The following is a 17440-nucleotide window of genomic DNA, read 5'->3' as shown; positions in this document are numbered from 1 at the left end:
GATGAAAGAAATACAAGCTGTAATAAATAATTCTCTCTATTTTTCTGAGATTTCACATTCTTAAAATAAAGTGGTGATCTTAATTTTTACTAAATGTCAGGATTTGTGAATAGCTGAGTTTAAATGTATTTGGCTAAGGTGTATGTAAACTTCTGACTTCAACTGTATATGCCTCATGGTTATCCTGTCTTACCCCAACAGAAACCAAACTATAAGCTTATTTTACTCCATTGTAAACAGATATTGTATAGCTTAAAACAATCATTTAGATCTCATGGATGATCAGCCTTTGCATCCCATAAATCAATCTATGAATTATTGTGTGGTTACATTTATCTACCTCCATCCCTCAGCTTTTTGCCCCAAATAAATTAATGCAGTGACTCCTTTGTTGTCGTTTGAATTCCAGATTGCACCTTTACAGATAATGAAGCAGATATTAAAGGAAACAAGTTCCGTCCTCTTTTCATCCCAAACTCATTGCAATGTGGTAGCACTTATGTCTCCTCGTGTGAGGTCAGCCCCTCTGGATACAATTTGAAGTGAGATTGAATTTGAAGAGCAAATCCATATTTTAGTAAACATTTCAAAAGCCCTTTGTGTCTGAATGGAGTACCACACAATATGGCTGCTGAGGATCAACATGTCGTGGCTATGTTATTATTTTACATTCTAGAATTGCTCGCATTTAACCTAACTTTAAACCAGTTAAACGGTGCTGTTTCAGTTTTCCAATACAGTGTTATCCTAGGTGAACACAGCCACAGGGTCAGTGGCTTTATAGTCAACAGATACAATTAGATCAAATTAAATCGGATTGGAAAGGGGCACGAAGGCCCTGCACAAGCAGAAGGTCAGGGGAAAAAATGTCTGAAATTTCTATAATATTGCATTTCTTGGCTGGTGTTCGTCTACAGTCTATGGAATTGAGGTTTAAGGATGATGGAATGGCTACACGTGCCACATTCTATGTGGTGGGAAGCTGAGGGGAGACGGATTGTTTGACATCTCATCCAAAACAGCTCAGTTCGATGTCAGAGTATGATCGATGTTTTGATACAGAGTTTTGATGTCATACAGTATTAATCCAAGACTTTCCCACTAGCATGGCCACTAGCAACTCACCACCGGAACTTCTTCAATGTGTGCACTGTGGATTGTATGTAAATGAATGTATTTATTTGTATGCACCATGAAGTACAACTAAATACATTACAGTATATGAACAGTAATGCTATAGGTGAATAAGGGGGAGGGAGCTGAACTTCAAAACAACGAAACCGTGTAGAGAACCTTCACCCAATGGGAAAAGGCAAACATCACATGGTGAAAAGAGGCATAGAATACTGTACAGACGGAGATGAAAGCATAGAGCGGATAGAAAATATTTACTTCAGTGACCTTGAAGTAACCTCCACCTTAGTGGGAGAAAAGACAGAGAGGAGAGAAAGAAACAGACAGAGGATATAAAAAGGCTAACAAAGGGAGAGAGATAGGAATTAAGAGTGGGAAAGAGAGAGTGGAGAGTGAGAGAAAAAGAGGGATGTGCGTCTCGTGAGAGGGAAGCATTTGTGAAACCACTCTTTGAAGGGGCAGTCCACATTCTGTTGCTCTCAAGACCAAAAGGCATGTTAGTCTGCTAAAGCTAACCATCTAACACCATAGCACAGCACAGGACTGGACCAGAGTGAGATCAGAGGAGAGAAATCAAGAGCGACATGAACGACATCAAACTGGCCCTGCTGGGCAGTGAGGGCACTGGGAAATCAGGTGAGAGATCCACCGGGGAGCAGAGAAATCTCTAGGTCAGATAGAGTCCCTGTGCCTGGAGGGAGGGGAGGGGGAGGAAGGGGGGGGATTGGGGCTGTAATCTAATCAATCTTCTAAAGAGAAACAAGTTCAAGATCAAAGTCATACAAGTACACACCTGTATGTATGTGGGAGCATGTAAATAATGGTTTCATCATACAGAATTTGGAGGACTACACAGCATTTCATCACGTGGTTCCAAATTGACTTCGATATGATGGTTATTATGGTTAGAACTATTTCTTGAACTGCATTTGTATTTCTATTTATTATGGATCCCCCTTAGCTGCTGCTTTCTGGGGTCCAGCAAAATTAAGGCAGTTTATATCATTTTAAAACATTACAATACATTCACAGATTTCACAACACACTGTGTCGACCAATAATTGTTGGTTAAGGGCTTTAAGTAAGCATTTCACGGTAAGGTCTACTACACCTGTTGTATTCGCTGCATGTGACAAATATATATATATTTTTGATTATATCAATATTTGCACATGAAGCCCTTTTCACCGCCATTTCCCTCAGAATTTATTTTACTGACACAAAAGATCCCACCATGTCGAATGAACAAATTATCGGTCGACATTTATGAAAATACACCGAAACTTCCTGTTTCCATCACAGCTCTTATCTATTTGATACAATACGACTTTACACGCATAAAACCTGTGGATGGAAACGTGGTTACTATGGTGGTATCCTAAAAGGCAAATTTGTACCATAATCATTATAATATTTACGTTTAAATATCTGATTTTGCATTGATTCATTCATGTTATGCTACATAAACCTAAATAACATTCATTTTTCTAAACGAATCAATACAGTTGTTTTTTTTTGCACCCGTTACTGAAATGGTTGTTCCAGTTTAAATGGCTTAGTTAGTCTCGTCACATTGTCTCTGAACCTGGAAGTCAGTGAATGAAGGTTGCTGGTAAATAAGAATTCCACCTGTAGGATAGTCCAACTCTGGCTGGATTCCAAAAGGAATTACTTATCCCTTTGCAAGCTAACATCATGTGAATTGCAGGTTGGTTTGCAAAATTCCGGAAACTTTTCCATGGTTGGAACTGGGATGGAATAAGCAGGTAATGTGAAAAATTACTGCAATCTGATGTGGCATGTAAACCATGAGTTTCAGCCTACTGTATTAGGGTAAGCACAGACCCTCAAAGTAGTGCCTTGTGAGATGTATTTTATTGTTATAATTACTTACATTTGAATGACAAAATTCACCTAGGTCCTCGGTCGGTGAAGGCCACAGGGCTAAAAATGTCTCTGTCATTATCAAATACAGTAATGGGTGGTAACTCTACAATTCACTCGAAAAGGCAAGGCACACTGGGAAATTATTTTGGAGGCATGGCTTAATGGGGGCATGGCTTTCCGTTAGTTGTTTTTGGCCACCCGTGAGTGAAAGTGTTGTGCCAGTTTAAGTAGTCTATGGTAGAGGTAAACATTTTTGTCACTTACAAAGAAAAAATAGCTTTTTATTGTGATTCTACCCTACAAAGGCTAAATGTACATTTTCTAAATGTATACCTGTGGACTATATGTAAGAAAGGTACTGTCTGAGGCATGAACAAGGGTACAATCATGTTCCTATAACGGAAGGCACAAAAGATGACCTTACAGGGTACCACCCCAGTGACAAGTGTTTGTAGCTCTTTAAGAACACATTGTATCCTTATTTCTGAGAGTGTATGTGGGCGCATGTAAAAAATTGTTTAATCTCACTGTTTGTCATAATTTGTCCCACAATGTGATAATATATGGGAGTCCCATTCAGATATGGAGGGGAGTGTGGTCTGAGAAAACATCCATTATGAGGGGTCAATCAGTGTAACTCTTCAATATGAGTATTTAGTCACATATAGTACTGGATATGCAGAATGACCCTTGATCAAATATATGTCTGTACACATGAATGGAAAAGCATCACGTAATATCTCCAGATATGAAGGTAATAAATATATCCACAGATATGAATGTAATAAATATATCCACAGATATGAATGTAATAAATATATCCACAGATATGAATGTAATAAATATATCCCCAGATATGAATTCAATAAATATATCCCCAGATATGAATTCAATAAATATATCCCCAGATTTGAATGTAATAGGGAAATAAAATATTTCAGTGAATACTAATGAAAATGATCACAATCTTTATTATTTGCATCAGCTTCTCTGAGGGACTCGTGAGTGAAAGAAACCCCATATATTTTCCACAATAAATCAATTGAAATTAACTTGGTAGGGACAGTGACTGTGCAGTCGTTTTTCATTGTCTGGACTTGAGGGAGGCAGGGGGACTCATTAAGAGTCTTGTGGCTGCATGGCGCCCTGTCTGGTAAATATCAGTATTCAGTGAGTCACTGCAGCCTTTGGGAGCCCAGAGCCCATTAGTGCACACCGTAGCAAAACATTTTGCAATGGAAAATGTTTTTCAATGAAAACAAATGTTTCTTATTGGACAAGTGCAGGTTAGCCCCTCCCTGTTGCAGACCATTTTCCGTTTGGTGCCTAGTGAATACGACCCTGGTATATGTGAATACGACCCTGGTATATGTGAATACGACCCTGGTATATGTGAATACGACCCTGGTATATGTGAATACGACCCTGGTATATGTGAATACGACCCTGGTATATGTGAATACGACCCTGGTATATGTGAATACGACCCTGGTATATGTGAATAACCCTGGTAGCAGGTATATGTGAATACGACCCTGGTATATGTGAATACGACCCTGGTATATGTGAATACGACCCTGGTATATGTGAATACGACCCTGGTATATGTGAATACGACCCTGGTATATGTGAATACGACCCTGGTATATGTGAATACGACCCTGGTATATGTGTTTAATAAAACAGCAGGGTGTACCATTGCCCCTGGCACACTGCACTGCAGAGTGGTTTCTGTGGAGATGCACCGACTGTGTTGTGAGGCTAGAAGCCCAGAGACTGCAGGGATCTGTGTGCGAGTGTGACAGTGAGTGTGAGAGAGAGGGAGGGAGTGAGAGAGACAGTGAGTGTGTGAGGGAGAGTGCTGCCAAAAATGTTACTGTATATTTAACATTAAATATTTTACATTGTAGGTATCTATCGGTCTGTTTCTGTGTTTCTGCCAGTATCTGTGTGTATGCGTGTGCATTACTGTATGTGTGTGTATGAGCATGTGTGGGTGCAAGTGGACTGGAGCGCTTCAACCAGAACTCAGTAAAACTCAACCTGGGGCTTCAATTGAGTCTGACGGCTGTGACCTCATCTCTCACAGAGAGGGAAGTGTGTTCATAATCTGGAAAGGGAGAACGAGCAGAAATAGCCAATTTTGCTTGCCAAATATGCACACCCCCCTCGAGGTAAACCCATCGAGGCCAAACCTTTCATGTGTGGGGTTAGATGAAACCCCTGATTCCTCAGGCTTTTGGAACCCTCATCAAGCCTGCACCCTCACCAAGTCTGCATCCCAAATGACACCCACCTTATAAAGTGCACTACTATTGACCAGGGCCCATAGGGATCAGGTAGGGCCCATAGGAATCAGGTCAATAGTAGTGTACATACTGTAAATAGGGAGCCATTTGGGACACAACCTCAGCCTGAGGGATCATATGAAAATGCATTTTCCTCCACTGGACAAAGTGTAACCTTGTTTTCTTTTTAATTGGTCGATTTCCTCCAGCTGTCCTGGTGCGGTTTCTGACCAAGCGCTTCATCGGGGAGTACGCCTCCAACACTAGTAGGTGCTCCACACAGGCCCACAGCCCCATGATATCATGGCCATAGTGTTGTTCACATACTGCAAACACACGGCCCCACAGGCCCACAGGCCCACAGGCCCACAACTCCATGATATCATGGCCATAGTGTTGTTCGCATACTGCATCAGTGGAGCAAAGTATCACAGATACACTACCGTTCAAAAGTTTGGGGTCACTTAGAAATGTCCTTGTTTTCCATTAAAATATACATTAAATTAGTTGCAAAATGAATAAGAAATATAGTCAAGATGTTGACAAGGTTATAAATAATGATTTTAATTTAAATAATAATTGTGTCCTTCAAACTTTGCTTTGTCAAAGAATCCTCCATTTGCAGCAAATCAAATAAAATAAAATCTTATTTGTCACATACACATGGTTAGCAGATCTTAATGCGAGTGTAGCGAAATGCTTGTGCTTCTAGTTCCGACAATGCAGTAATAACCAACAAGTAATCTAACTAACAATTCCAAAACTACTGTCTTATACACACAAGTGTTAGGGGATAAAGAATATGTACATAAAGATATATGAATGAGTGATGGTACAGAGCGGCATAGGCAAGATGCAGTAGATGGTATCGAGTACAGTATATACATATGAGATGAGTATGTAAACAAAGTGGCATAGTTAAAGTGGCTAGTGATACATGTATTACATAAAGATGCAGTAGATGATAGAGTACAGTATATACGTATACATATGAGATGAATTATGTAGGGTATGTAAACATTATATTAGGTAGCATTGTTTAAAGTGGCTAGTGATATATTTTACATAATTTCCCATCAATTCCCATTATTAAAGTGGCTGGAGTTGAGTCAGTGTGTTGGCAGCAGCCACTCAATGTTAGTGGTGGCTGTTTAACAGTCTGATGGCCTTGAGATAGAAGCTGTTTTTCAGTCTCTCGGTCCCAGCTTTGATGCATCTGTACTGACCTCGCCTTCTGAATGATAGCGGGGTGAACAGGCAGTGGCTGTGGTTGTTGTCCTTGATGATCTTTATGGCCTTCCTGTAACATCGGGTGGTGTAGGTGTCGTGGAGGGCAGGTAGTTTGCCCCCGGTGATGCGTTGTGCAGACCTCACTACCCTCTGGAGAGCCTTACGGTTGTGGGCGGAGCAGTTGCCGTACCAGGCGGTGATACACCCCGACAGGATGCTCTCGATTGTGCATCTGTAGAAGTTTGTGAGTGCTTTTGGTGACAAGCTGAATTTCTTCAGCCTCCTGAGGTTGAAGAGGCGCTGCTGCGCCTTCTTCACGATGCTGTCGGTATTCCTCTTGTCCAGATGGGTTAGGGCAGTGTGCAGTGTGGTTGAGATTGCATCGTCTGTGGACCTATTTGGGCGGTAAGCAAATTGGAGTGGGTCTAGGGTGTCAGGTAGGGTGGAGGTGATATGGTCCTTGACTAGTCTCTCAAAGCACTTCATGATGACGGAAGTGAGTGCTACGGGGCGGTAGTCGTTTAGCTCAGTTACCTTAGCTTTCTTGGGAACAGGAACAATGGTGGCCCTCTTGAAGCATGTGGGAACAGCAGACTGGGATAGGGATTGATTGAATATGTCCGTAAACACACCAGCCAGCTGGTCTGCGCATGCTCAGTTGGCGCGGCTGGGGATGCCGTCTGGGCCTGCAGCCTTGCGAGGGTTAACACATTTAAATGTTTTACTCACCTCGGCTGCGGTGAAGGAGAGGCCGCATGTTTTGGTTGCAGGCCGTGTCAGTGGCACTGTATTGTTCTCAAAGCGGGCAAAAAAGTTATTTAGTCTGCCTGGGAGCAAGACATCCTGGTCCGTGACGGGGCTGGTTTTCATTTTGTAATCCGTGATTGACTGTAGACCCTGCCACATACCTCTTGTGTCTGAGCCGTTGAATTGAGATTCTACTTTGTCTCTATACTGACTCTTAGCTTGTTTGATTGCCTTGCGGAGGGAATAGCTACACTGTTTGTATTCGGTCATATTTCCGGTCACCTTGCCCTGATTAAAAGCAGTGGTTCGTGCTTTCAGTTTCATGCGAATGCTGCCATCAATCCACGGTTTCTGGTTTGGGAATGTTTTAATCGTTGCTATGGGAACGACATCTTCAACGCACGTTCTAATGAACTCGCACACCGAATCAGCGTATTCGTCAATGTTGTTGTATGACGCAATACGAAACATATCCCAGTCCACGTGATGGAAGCAGTCTTGGAGTGTGGAATCAGATTGGTCGGAACAGCGTTGAACAGACCTCAGTGTGGGAGCTTCTTGTTTTAGTTTCTGTCTATAGGCAGGGATCAACAAAATGGAGTCGTGGTCAGCTTTTCCGAAAGGAGGGCGGGGCAGGGCCTTATATGCTTCGCGGAAGTTAGAATAGCAGTGATCCAAGGTTTTGCCAGCCCTGGTTGCGCAATCGATATGCTGATACAATTTAGGGAGTCTTGTTTTCAGATTAGCCTTGTTAAAATCCCCAGCTACAATGAATGCAGCCTCAGGATGTATGGATTCCAGTTTCCAAAGAGTCAAATAAAGTTTTTTTATCTACCAAAAATTCCCTTGGTAGATAATGCGGTCGACATTTGATTGTGAGGAATTCTAAATCAGGTGAACAGAAGGACTTGAGTTCCTGTATGCTTTTGTGACCACACCATGTCTCGTTAGCCATAAGGCATACGCCCCCGCCCCTCTTCTTACCAGAAAGATGTTTGTTTCTGTCGGCGCGATGAGTGGAGAAACCAGCTGGCTGCACCGACTCCGATAGCGTCTCTCCAGTGAGCCATGTTTCCGTGAAGCAAAGAACGTTACAGTCTCTGATGTCCCTCTGGAATGCTACCCTTGCTCGGATTTCATCAACCTTGTTGTCAAGAGACTGGACATTGGCGAGAAGTATACTGGGGAGTGGTGCACGATGAGCCCGTCTCCGGAGTCTGTCCATACGACCGCTACGTTTCCCTCTTTTACGAAGTCGTTTTTTTGGGTCGCCGGCTGGGATCCATTCCGTTGTCCTGGGTGAAAGGCAGAACACAGGATCCGCTTCGCGAAAGTCATATTCTTGGTCGTACTGATGGTGAGTTGACGCTGCTCTTATATTCAGTAGTTCTTCTCGACTGTATGTAATGAAACCTAAGATGACCTGGGGTACTAATGTAAGAAATAACACGTAAAAAAAAAAAAAACTGCATAGTTTCCTAGGAACGAGGCGGCCATCTCTGTCGGCGCCGGAAGGCAATTACAGCCTTGCAGACCTTTGGCATTCTAGTTGTCAATTTGTTGAGGTAATCTGAAGGCATTTGAACCCATGCTTCCTGAAGCACCTCCCACAAGTTGGATTGGGTTGGGCACTTCTTACGTACCATACGGTCAAGCTGCTCCCACAACAGCTCAATACGGTTGAGATTCGGTGACTGTGCTGGCCACTCCATTATAGACAGAATACCAGCTGACTGCTTCTTCCCTAAATAATTATTGCGTAGTTTGGAGCTGCACTTTGGGTCATTGTCTTGATGTAGGAGGAAATTGGCTCCAATTAAGCACTGTCCACAGGATATGTCATGGCATTGCAAAATGGAGTGATGATCTTCCTTCTTCAAGATGCATTTTACCCTGTACAAATCTCCCACTTTACCACCACAAAAACACCCTCAGACCAACACATTGCCTCCACCATGCTTGACAGATGGTGTCAAGCACTCCTCCAGCATATTTTCATTTTTTATGCGTCTCATGAATGTTCTTCTTTGTGATCCGAACACCTCAAACTTTGTCTGTCCATAACACTTTTCTCCAATCTTCCTCTGTCCGGTGTCTGTGTTCTTTTGCCCATCTTAATCTTTTATTTTTATTGGCCAGTCTGAGATATGGCTTTTTCTTTGCAACTCTGCCTAGAAGGCCAGCATCCCAGAGTTGCCTCTTCACTATTGATGTTGAGACTGGTGTTTTGCGGGTACTATTTAATGAAGCTGCCAGTTAAGGACTTGCGAGGCGTGTGTTTCTCAAACTAGACACTCTATTGTACTTGTCCTCTTGCTCAGTTGTGCACCGGGGCCTCCCACTCCTCTTTCTATTCTGGTTAGGTTTAGTTTGTGCTGTTCTGTGAAGGGGGTAGTACACAGCGCTGTACGAGATCTTCAGTTTATTGGCAATTTCTCGCATGGAATAGCCTTCATTTCTCAGAACAAGAACAGACTGACGAGTTTCAGATGAAAGTCTTTGTTTTTGGCCATTTTGAGCCTGTAATCGAACCCACAAATGCTGATGCTCCAGATACTCAACTAGTCTAAAGAAGGCCAGTTTTATTTATTCTTCAATCAGAACAACAGTTTTCAGCTGTGCAAACATAATTGCAAAAGGGTTTTCTAATGATCAATTAGCCTTTTAAAATGAGGATTAGCTAACACAACGTGCTATTGGAACACAGGAGTGATGGTTGCTGATAATGGGCCGCTGTACGCCTTTGTAGATATTCCATTAAATATGACCATTGTAGCTGGAAATGGCAGATTTACAACATTAACAATGTCTACACTGTATTTCTGATCAATTTGATGTTATTTTAATGGACCAAAAATGTGCTTTTCTTTCAAAAACAAGGACATTTCTAAGTGACCCCAAACTTTTGAACGGTAGTGTATGTGCAGTGGTATCTCAACACCAATAAATGTTGATCAAATATTATTATCCATCTGCCTAATTATGGTGTAGAAATTACACCTGTGCTTCTTGTTCTTAAAGCAATCACTGCACATCAATGTAAGTCATGCAAACACGTGTATGTACCCTGTACGGGTAAATAGGGCTAGTTTACTCACACGTTTCTAATGGATACCTTCTCTGTTCTAGATTCCCTGTATCGTAAAAGACTATCTATTGATGGTAGACAGCTGAACCTGGAGGTGTTTGACCCTTGCGCTCAGGTACAACAGAAAATCTCCAAACAGCAGTATTTTAACAAAACAAAAAAAACCTGTCATAGCGTTTAGGTAACGTTATTGTAACATTGTGCATCAATGGTAGACAGCTGAACCTGGAGGTGTTTGACCTTTGCTCTGAAGTACAACAGAATACAACATAGGCCAAATCTTCCTAAACAACACCTGTCACAACATTGGGGTAGCGTTGTACTGCACTCCCGTGACCTGGTTTTCCCCTTGCACAAACCCCAGGAGCAGTCTAATGTTTACTTTCCGCAGGCACATGGATGATCCATACCTTAGAGTTTCAAATCTGATGGGATTTACGAGTGTATCCCAAGGCAGTGAGTGCCAATGAGTCTGCCTTTGAAGAAAGAGAGCCATACAAGCTGTTCTGTGCGTAACCAACCAGGCCAGACACCTCAGAGGGTTTTTACTACAAAGTTCTGCTTTATTGGAACACCCTGAGGCTGAGGCCCAGAGGGGGAAAGGCCAATCTATTGTACTTTTCTGCTAAAGCTCGCTGTAAGCCAAGACCTAAGAGGAATGCTAGAGTGGCTTTAGATGCATTGTCCCATGGCTCGATCTTTAAGACCTCTCACCTTCATATAGAAAAGCCACGTCATTAAAGAGAAACAGAAACAGAGAGAGGTTGGTGTGAGCCTGGATGTTCACTGCTCTGCAGCACCTGTAGCCAAGGGGTTTCGGCGTGTGAAAGAACTACTTGTCTTTTGCCATATACACCACGGTCTCTGTTTTGATACAGGACTGATTTAATCTTATTTAACCTAAAAATGATTAATGCGGAGATTGTAGGATGCACAGAATGAATCTTGAGAGAAAATGTCAGTATAATTTTTGAGAATTTAAGAAGAACACATCATAATCATGTTCATAAACGAAAATGTATGTTTCTTATTAGATCAGATAGTCCCTACCTTGTTTCAGTCCGTTCTCTTCTGTTTTGTGTCTAATGAACACGTCTCAGTGTTGAGCTACCTAACTGTGGCAGTGTTGTTTGACAGGGAACTGAGGCTAGGTGTATAGCGGAGGAGCCGGTGGACTGGGCTGATGGTTTTGTGGTGGTGTACAACATCAGCGACCGGACATCCTTCATCAATGCCGAAAACATTCTGCAGCAGATCAGAGAGACACGGATTGAGAACTGCAAAGGGTGAGAGCTCCTCTGAACAGGGAATTACATTTTTGGGAGGCTTGGTGAGAGGCAAAACCATTTGTAAGTCCATGTAGTACCTCTGTTTCTCTTTAAAAAAAGAGCGGAAATCACACTCTTACTATTTTTTTGTTCTTTGTTGGACAGTGCAATGAGATGGGGAGACAGACTGGGTGAATGGCAGTTATAAGTCTCAGGGTGCGTTTTGTAACCCATGCCCAGAGGGGCAAGGCATACATCTTCTCTATAAGCCAAACAGACCGAGCAAGGGCATGAATCTGGGTCACCCATATACATCAAACTGTCATAGACAAAAACATCTCAGTAAGGCAGTGGGAATGGGCTTAATTTGGATAGAGCAGCATATCTCAGGAGCTCGGTGGTTTGTAATGGCAGGATTTCCAGACCTACAGTAAAAGGCTTGCTTGTTTTAGTCCCACCCACTAATAAAACTAGCCTAAAAACATTAAGAAACCATGTGTGGCATGAAGTCAGTTAGTCGTTGTCATACGCTTGAACTTTTCCCTCATATGAGATGCTAATGCCCTATCTTCTGATACCTGCTCTGATACCTAGTCAAACTAGAAGCACACCTCGATTCTCCAAATGAAAATACACTGACTCTCAGTCTCTGCTTTACTCTGCCAGGGAGGTGGAGGTGCCCGTCTGTCTTGTGGGCAACAAGCAGGACCTGTGCCACGCCCGGCAGGTTTGTGAGGAGGAGGGCCGCACCCTGGCGCAGGAGAACCGCTGCCTTTTCCAGGAGGTGTCGGCAGCCGAGAGCTACCAGGAGATCGCCAACCTCTTCACCCAGCTCATCAGACAAGTGATGGAGCACCTCAAGTACCGTGCCGACCGACGCTGCTACAGCAGCTCCAAGTCCATGGCCAAGCTCATCAACAACATGTTTGGCAAGAGGAGGAAGTCCGTGTGATATCCCCAGAAAGATGGGCCGGGATTGGCTGAGAGAGACAGAATGGCCTACCTAGAACTACAGTTGGACTCCGATAGTAAGGATAATGGTGAAGAGGATTCCCCCATAAACCCCCCTTTAAAGGCTCAGGGTAGCGGTTTTGATCTTTGATCTCCATAGCTTCTTCACACTGTATCAAATAATTTCCGGGTAACAATAAATGACTTACTTTAATTGTTTTCGGTTACAATTTTCCTCCAAAAATAATAAAATGCTTTTTGCTAACCACAATTTTTCAAGAAATTTCTTCCAGACTGTCTGGGCTTGGTCTTATGCCGCGTTCATGTGCTTGTGGGAACTAGGAAACTCTGAAATTCCTGACTTGCTAACTGATTGTAGTTACACATGTGCCGTGTTCAACCAGTTAGCAAGTCTGACATTTGAGTTTCTTAGTTTCGACTAGCACGTGACGCGGTATTAAACGCCTGGTGGGGAATGGGACAAATTACCAAGTTAGCAGGGGAAGGGGGAGAATAACCACAGCCCAGTTGAAATGGCAGGGATTTGTAAGCTTAACACAAGTTCATAATGGCAGAGAGGTTTGAACATATCTGTTATTGGTCTATTAAAATCAGTTGGGGGCAAAAAGATCATGCATAACCTGCTGACACAAAGGTCCTGTTGATCATATTTTCAACCATCAACTACTGAGAAGTGACGCTGATTAAAATGTTTATACTTTTACTGTGTTGGTTTCATCAACTATTTTGTCAGTGTTTTTTCCCCCAAGGTGGATGTAACCATAGAGATAGGAGATGAGTCCTTTAACTAACTGGGCTCCTGAGTGGCGCAGCGGTCTAGGGCACTGCCTCTCAGGCATCACTACAGAACCTGGTTTGATTCCAGGCTGTATCACAATCGGCTGTGATTGGGAGTCCCATAGGGTGGCGCACAATTGGCCCAGCACCGCCCGGGTCAGGGCGTAGGCCTTCATTGTAAATAAGATTTAGTTCTTAATGGACTTGCCAAGTTAAATAAAAATCTTTATCTGTTCCATTATAGCATCTGTGACAGCCTCAAAGGAGCTGTCCATACTATCTCCATTTTGAAGTAGTCCATTTTCTTCATGATTGGCTGATCCCTCCAGGACATGACTCCCACCCACTGAGGCATAATAGGACATCCAAGATGTTCGACCGTATTTTTCTTGGTAAACTACTCACGTTCACATACGATGATTCATGGACCGTCTATATCCGGATTGCATAAGGTTTGTACAGACCAACATCACATGCACACTAGCACTCAGTGCGCACAGGGAGCAGGGCGAGCAATGACAACATCATCAAATCATCCAAAAACATGGCAGACATTGGATGTTGAGAATGGCGGTGGAATGTTTTACAGGATCCTAACCAATTCTGCTATTGTTTTTTTTTTTTTGCGCTGATCTTAACCTATTTTGCACATAATATTCCCGCCATCATGACTTAAGGCTAAAAAGATTTCTGGACATCAGAACAGCGATCAGTAACCTCTATTTGGATGAAGATCTCTACTTCAATGAGTCGACGGCACACTGTACTGCTCACCCAGGACCAGGCCCTAATCCCTGACACTCGGAAGAGAAAGAGATGGCAATATAGAGGCCCACATGCGGGTACCCTGATGAAACTACAGAGGCATGTAAATAATCCACCTCTACCCTATTGGTGAATGTACAGTCACTGGAGAACAAACTGGAATAATATCCTATGTTTCCCAGAAACTTGGCTGAACAAGGACATGGATGATATTCTAACGGTTTTTCTATGTGTTGGCAGGACAGAATGTCAGTGTCTGGTAAGCTCAAGAGTGGTGATGTGGTGTCTCTTTGTTAACAACAGCTGGTGCCCAATCTCTAATATTAACGAAGTCTCAAAGGTTCGGCTCGCTTGATTTAGAATACCTCATAAGCTGTAGACCATAATATTTATCAAGAGAGTTTATATCCATATTTTTCATAGCTGTTTATTTACTACCACAAACCGATTCTGGCACTAAGACTGCACTCAACGAGCTGTATAGGGCCATAAGCAAACAGAAAATACACACCCAGATGCGGCACTCCTAGTGGCCGGTGATTTTAATGCAGGAAAATTGAAATCTGTCTACTTAATTTCTACCAACATGTCACCTGTGCAACTAGAGGCTAAAAAAACTCTAGATCACCTTTACTCCACACACAGAATACATACAAAGCCGTCCCTCGCCCTCCATTTGGCAAATCTGACCATAACTCTGTCCCCCTGATTGCGGCTTACAAGCAAAAACTCAAGCAAGAAGTACCAGTGACGTGCTCAATATGGAAGTGGTCTGATGAAGCGGATGCTAAGCTACAGGGGAGTTTTGCTAGCACAGACTGGAATATGTTCCGGGACACATCCGATGGCATTGAGGACTTTACCACATCAGTTACCGGCTTCATTAATAAGTGCATCGATGACATCATCCCCACAGTGCCACTACAGATCCCAAACAGAAGCCATGGATTACAGGTAACATCCACACTGAGCTAAAGGCTAGAGCTGCCGCTTTCAAGGAGCGGGACACTAACCCGGACGCTTATAAGAAATGCCTTCCAATGAACCATCAAACAGGCAAAGCACCAATACAGGACTAAGATCAAATCGTACTACACCGGCTCTAACGCTTGTCAGATGTGGCTTGCAAACTATCACGAATTACAAAGAGAAACACAGCTGTGAGCTGCCCAGTGACGCAAGCCTAGCAGACTAGTTAAATGCCTTCTATGCTCGCTTCGAGGCAAGCTACACTGAACCATGCATGATATCACCAGCTGTTCTGGACGACTGTGGGATCACGCTCTACGTAGCTGATGTGAGTAAGACCTTTAAACAGGTCAACATTCACAAGGCTGCAGGGCCAGACTGATTACCAGGATGTGTACTCAGAACATGCGCCGACTAGCTGGTGTCTTCACTGACATTTTCAACCTCTCCCTGAATCAGTATGTAATACCTATGTTTCAAGCAGACCACCATAGAATGCCAAGGTAACCTGTCTAAACCCTCAGGGGTGCGTGCTTAGTTCCCTCCTGTACCCCATGTTCATCCATGACCGCACAACTCCAACACCGTAATTAAGTTTGTGATGACACGACAGTGGTAGGCCTGATCACTGACGAAGTGACAGCCTATAGCGAGGAGGTCAAAGACCTCTGTACCAGGCGGTGTCAGAGGAAGGCCCTAAAAATTGTCAAAGGCTCCAGCCACCCAAGTCATAGACTGTTCTCTCTGTTACCGCAAGGCAAGCGGTACCGTGGTACCAAGTCTGGAATCACCAGGACCCTGAATAGCTTCTACACCCAAACCATAAGACTGCTAAATAGTTAATCAAATAGCTACCTGGACTATATGCATTGAACTTGGACTCCTTACATACACTGCTGTTACTGTTTACTATCTGTCAGCTTATTCCTAGTTATATCTACATATCTACCTCAATTACCCCATGCACAGACTTGGTAATGGTACCCCTTTTATGTATAGTGAGCTCCAAAAGTATTGGGACAGCGACCATTTTTGTTGTTTTGTCTCTGTACTCCAACCCATTGGATTTGAAAGGATACAGTGACTATGAAGATAAAGGGCAGACTGTCAGTTTTAATTCGAGGGTATTTTTATCCATATTGGGTGAACCATTTAGAAATTACAGCACTTTTTGTACATAGTCCCCCCATTTTAGGCGACCAAAATTATTTGAAAAAATTCCCTTACTGTAGATGTGAATTTTTAAAGCAGTGAAAAGTTAAGTATTTGATCCCATATTCATAGCACGTAATGACTACATCAAGCTTGTGATTCTACACATTGGTAAAATGCATTTGTTGTTTGTGTTTCAGATTATTTTGTGCACAATAGAAATTAATGGTAAATAATGTATTGTGACATTTTGTAGTCACTTTTATTGTAAATAAGAGTATAATGTTTCTAAAAACTTCTATATTAATGTGGATGCTATCACCATTACAGATAACTCTGTTCTTGTGATGGTGAGAGGTTAGCTTGTGCGGCTAACTTCCTATACAAAATAATCTGAAACACAAGCAAAACAAACAGCAAATGCAACCAACCAATTTGTCACAAGCTTGATGTAGTCATTGTGTGCTATGAATATGGTAACAAATACTTAACTTTTTACTGCTGTAATATACACTGCTCAAAAAAATAAAGGGAACACTAAAATAACACATCCTAGATCTGAATGAATGAAATATTCTTATTAAATACTTTTTTCTTCACATAGTTGAATGTGCTGACAACAAAATCACACAAAAATGATCAATGGAAATCAAATTTATCAACCCATGGAGGTCTGGATTTGGAGTCACACTCAAAATTAAAGTGGAAAACCACACTACAGGCTGATCCAACTTTGATGTAATATCCTTAAAACAAGTCAAAATGAGGCTCAGTAGTGTGTGTGGCCTCCACGTGCCTGTATGACCTCCCTACAATGCCTGGGCATGCACCTGATGAGGTGGCGGATGGTCTCCTGAGGGATCTCCTCCCAGGCCTGGACTAAAGCATCCGCCAACTCCTGGACAGTCTATGGTGCAATGTGGCGTTGATGAATGGAGCGAGACATGATGCCCCAGATGTGCTCAATTGGATTCAGGTCTGGGGAATGGGCGGGCCAGTCCATAGCATCAATGCCAGGGCCAACCGCACCAGCATATGGTCTCACAAAGGGGTCTCATCTCGGTACCTAATGGCAGTCAGGCTACCTCTGGCGAGCACATGGAGGGCTGTGCGTTCCCCCAAAGAAATGCCACCCCATACCATGACTGACCCACCGCCAAACC

At 42.9% G+C, this 17440-nt stretch overlaps 1 protein-coding gene across 1 annotated transcript; it reads left to right on the top strand.

Annotated features, from left to right (window-relative positions):
- The first annotated feature begins 1463 nt into the window (after positions 1-1463).
- LOC118358758 (ras-related and estrogen-regulated growth inhibitor-like protein) lies at positions 1464-12964 on the top strand. Its single transcript, XM_035736685.2, has 5 exons — positions 1464-1770; positions 5519-5575; positions 10416-10489; positions 11512-11660; positions 12309-12964. Exons 1-5 carry the CDS (start codon positions 1719-1721, stop codon positions 12592-12594), a joined length of 618 nt encoding a protein of 205 aa, XP_035592578.1. The 5' UTR covers positions 1464-1718; the 3' UTR covers positions 12595-12964.
- Positions 12965-17440: the final 4476 nt, after the last annotated feature.

Source organism: Oncorhynchus keta, chromosome 26, assembly GCF_023373465.1.
Source record: "Oncorhynchus keta strain PuntledgeMale-10-30-2019 chromosome 26, Oket_V2, whole genome shotgun sequence".
NCBI lineage: Eukaryota > Metazoa > Chordata > Actinopteri > Salmoniformes > Salmonidae > Oncorhynchus > Oncorhynchus keta.
Note: the sequence above shows the minus strand (reverse complement) of the source record. Positions and strands in the feature narration are given on the sequence as shown.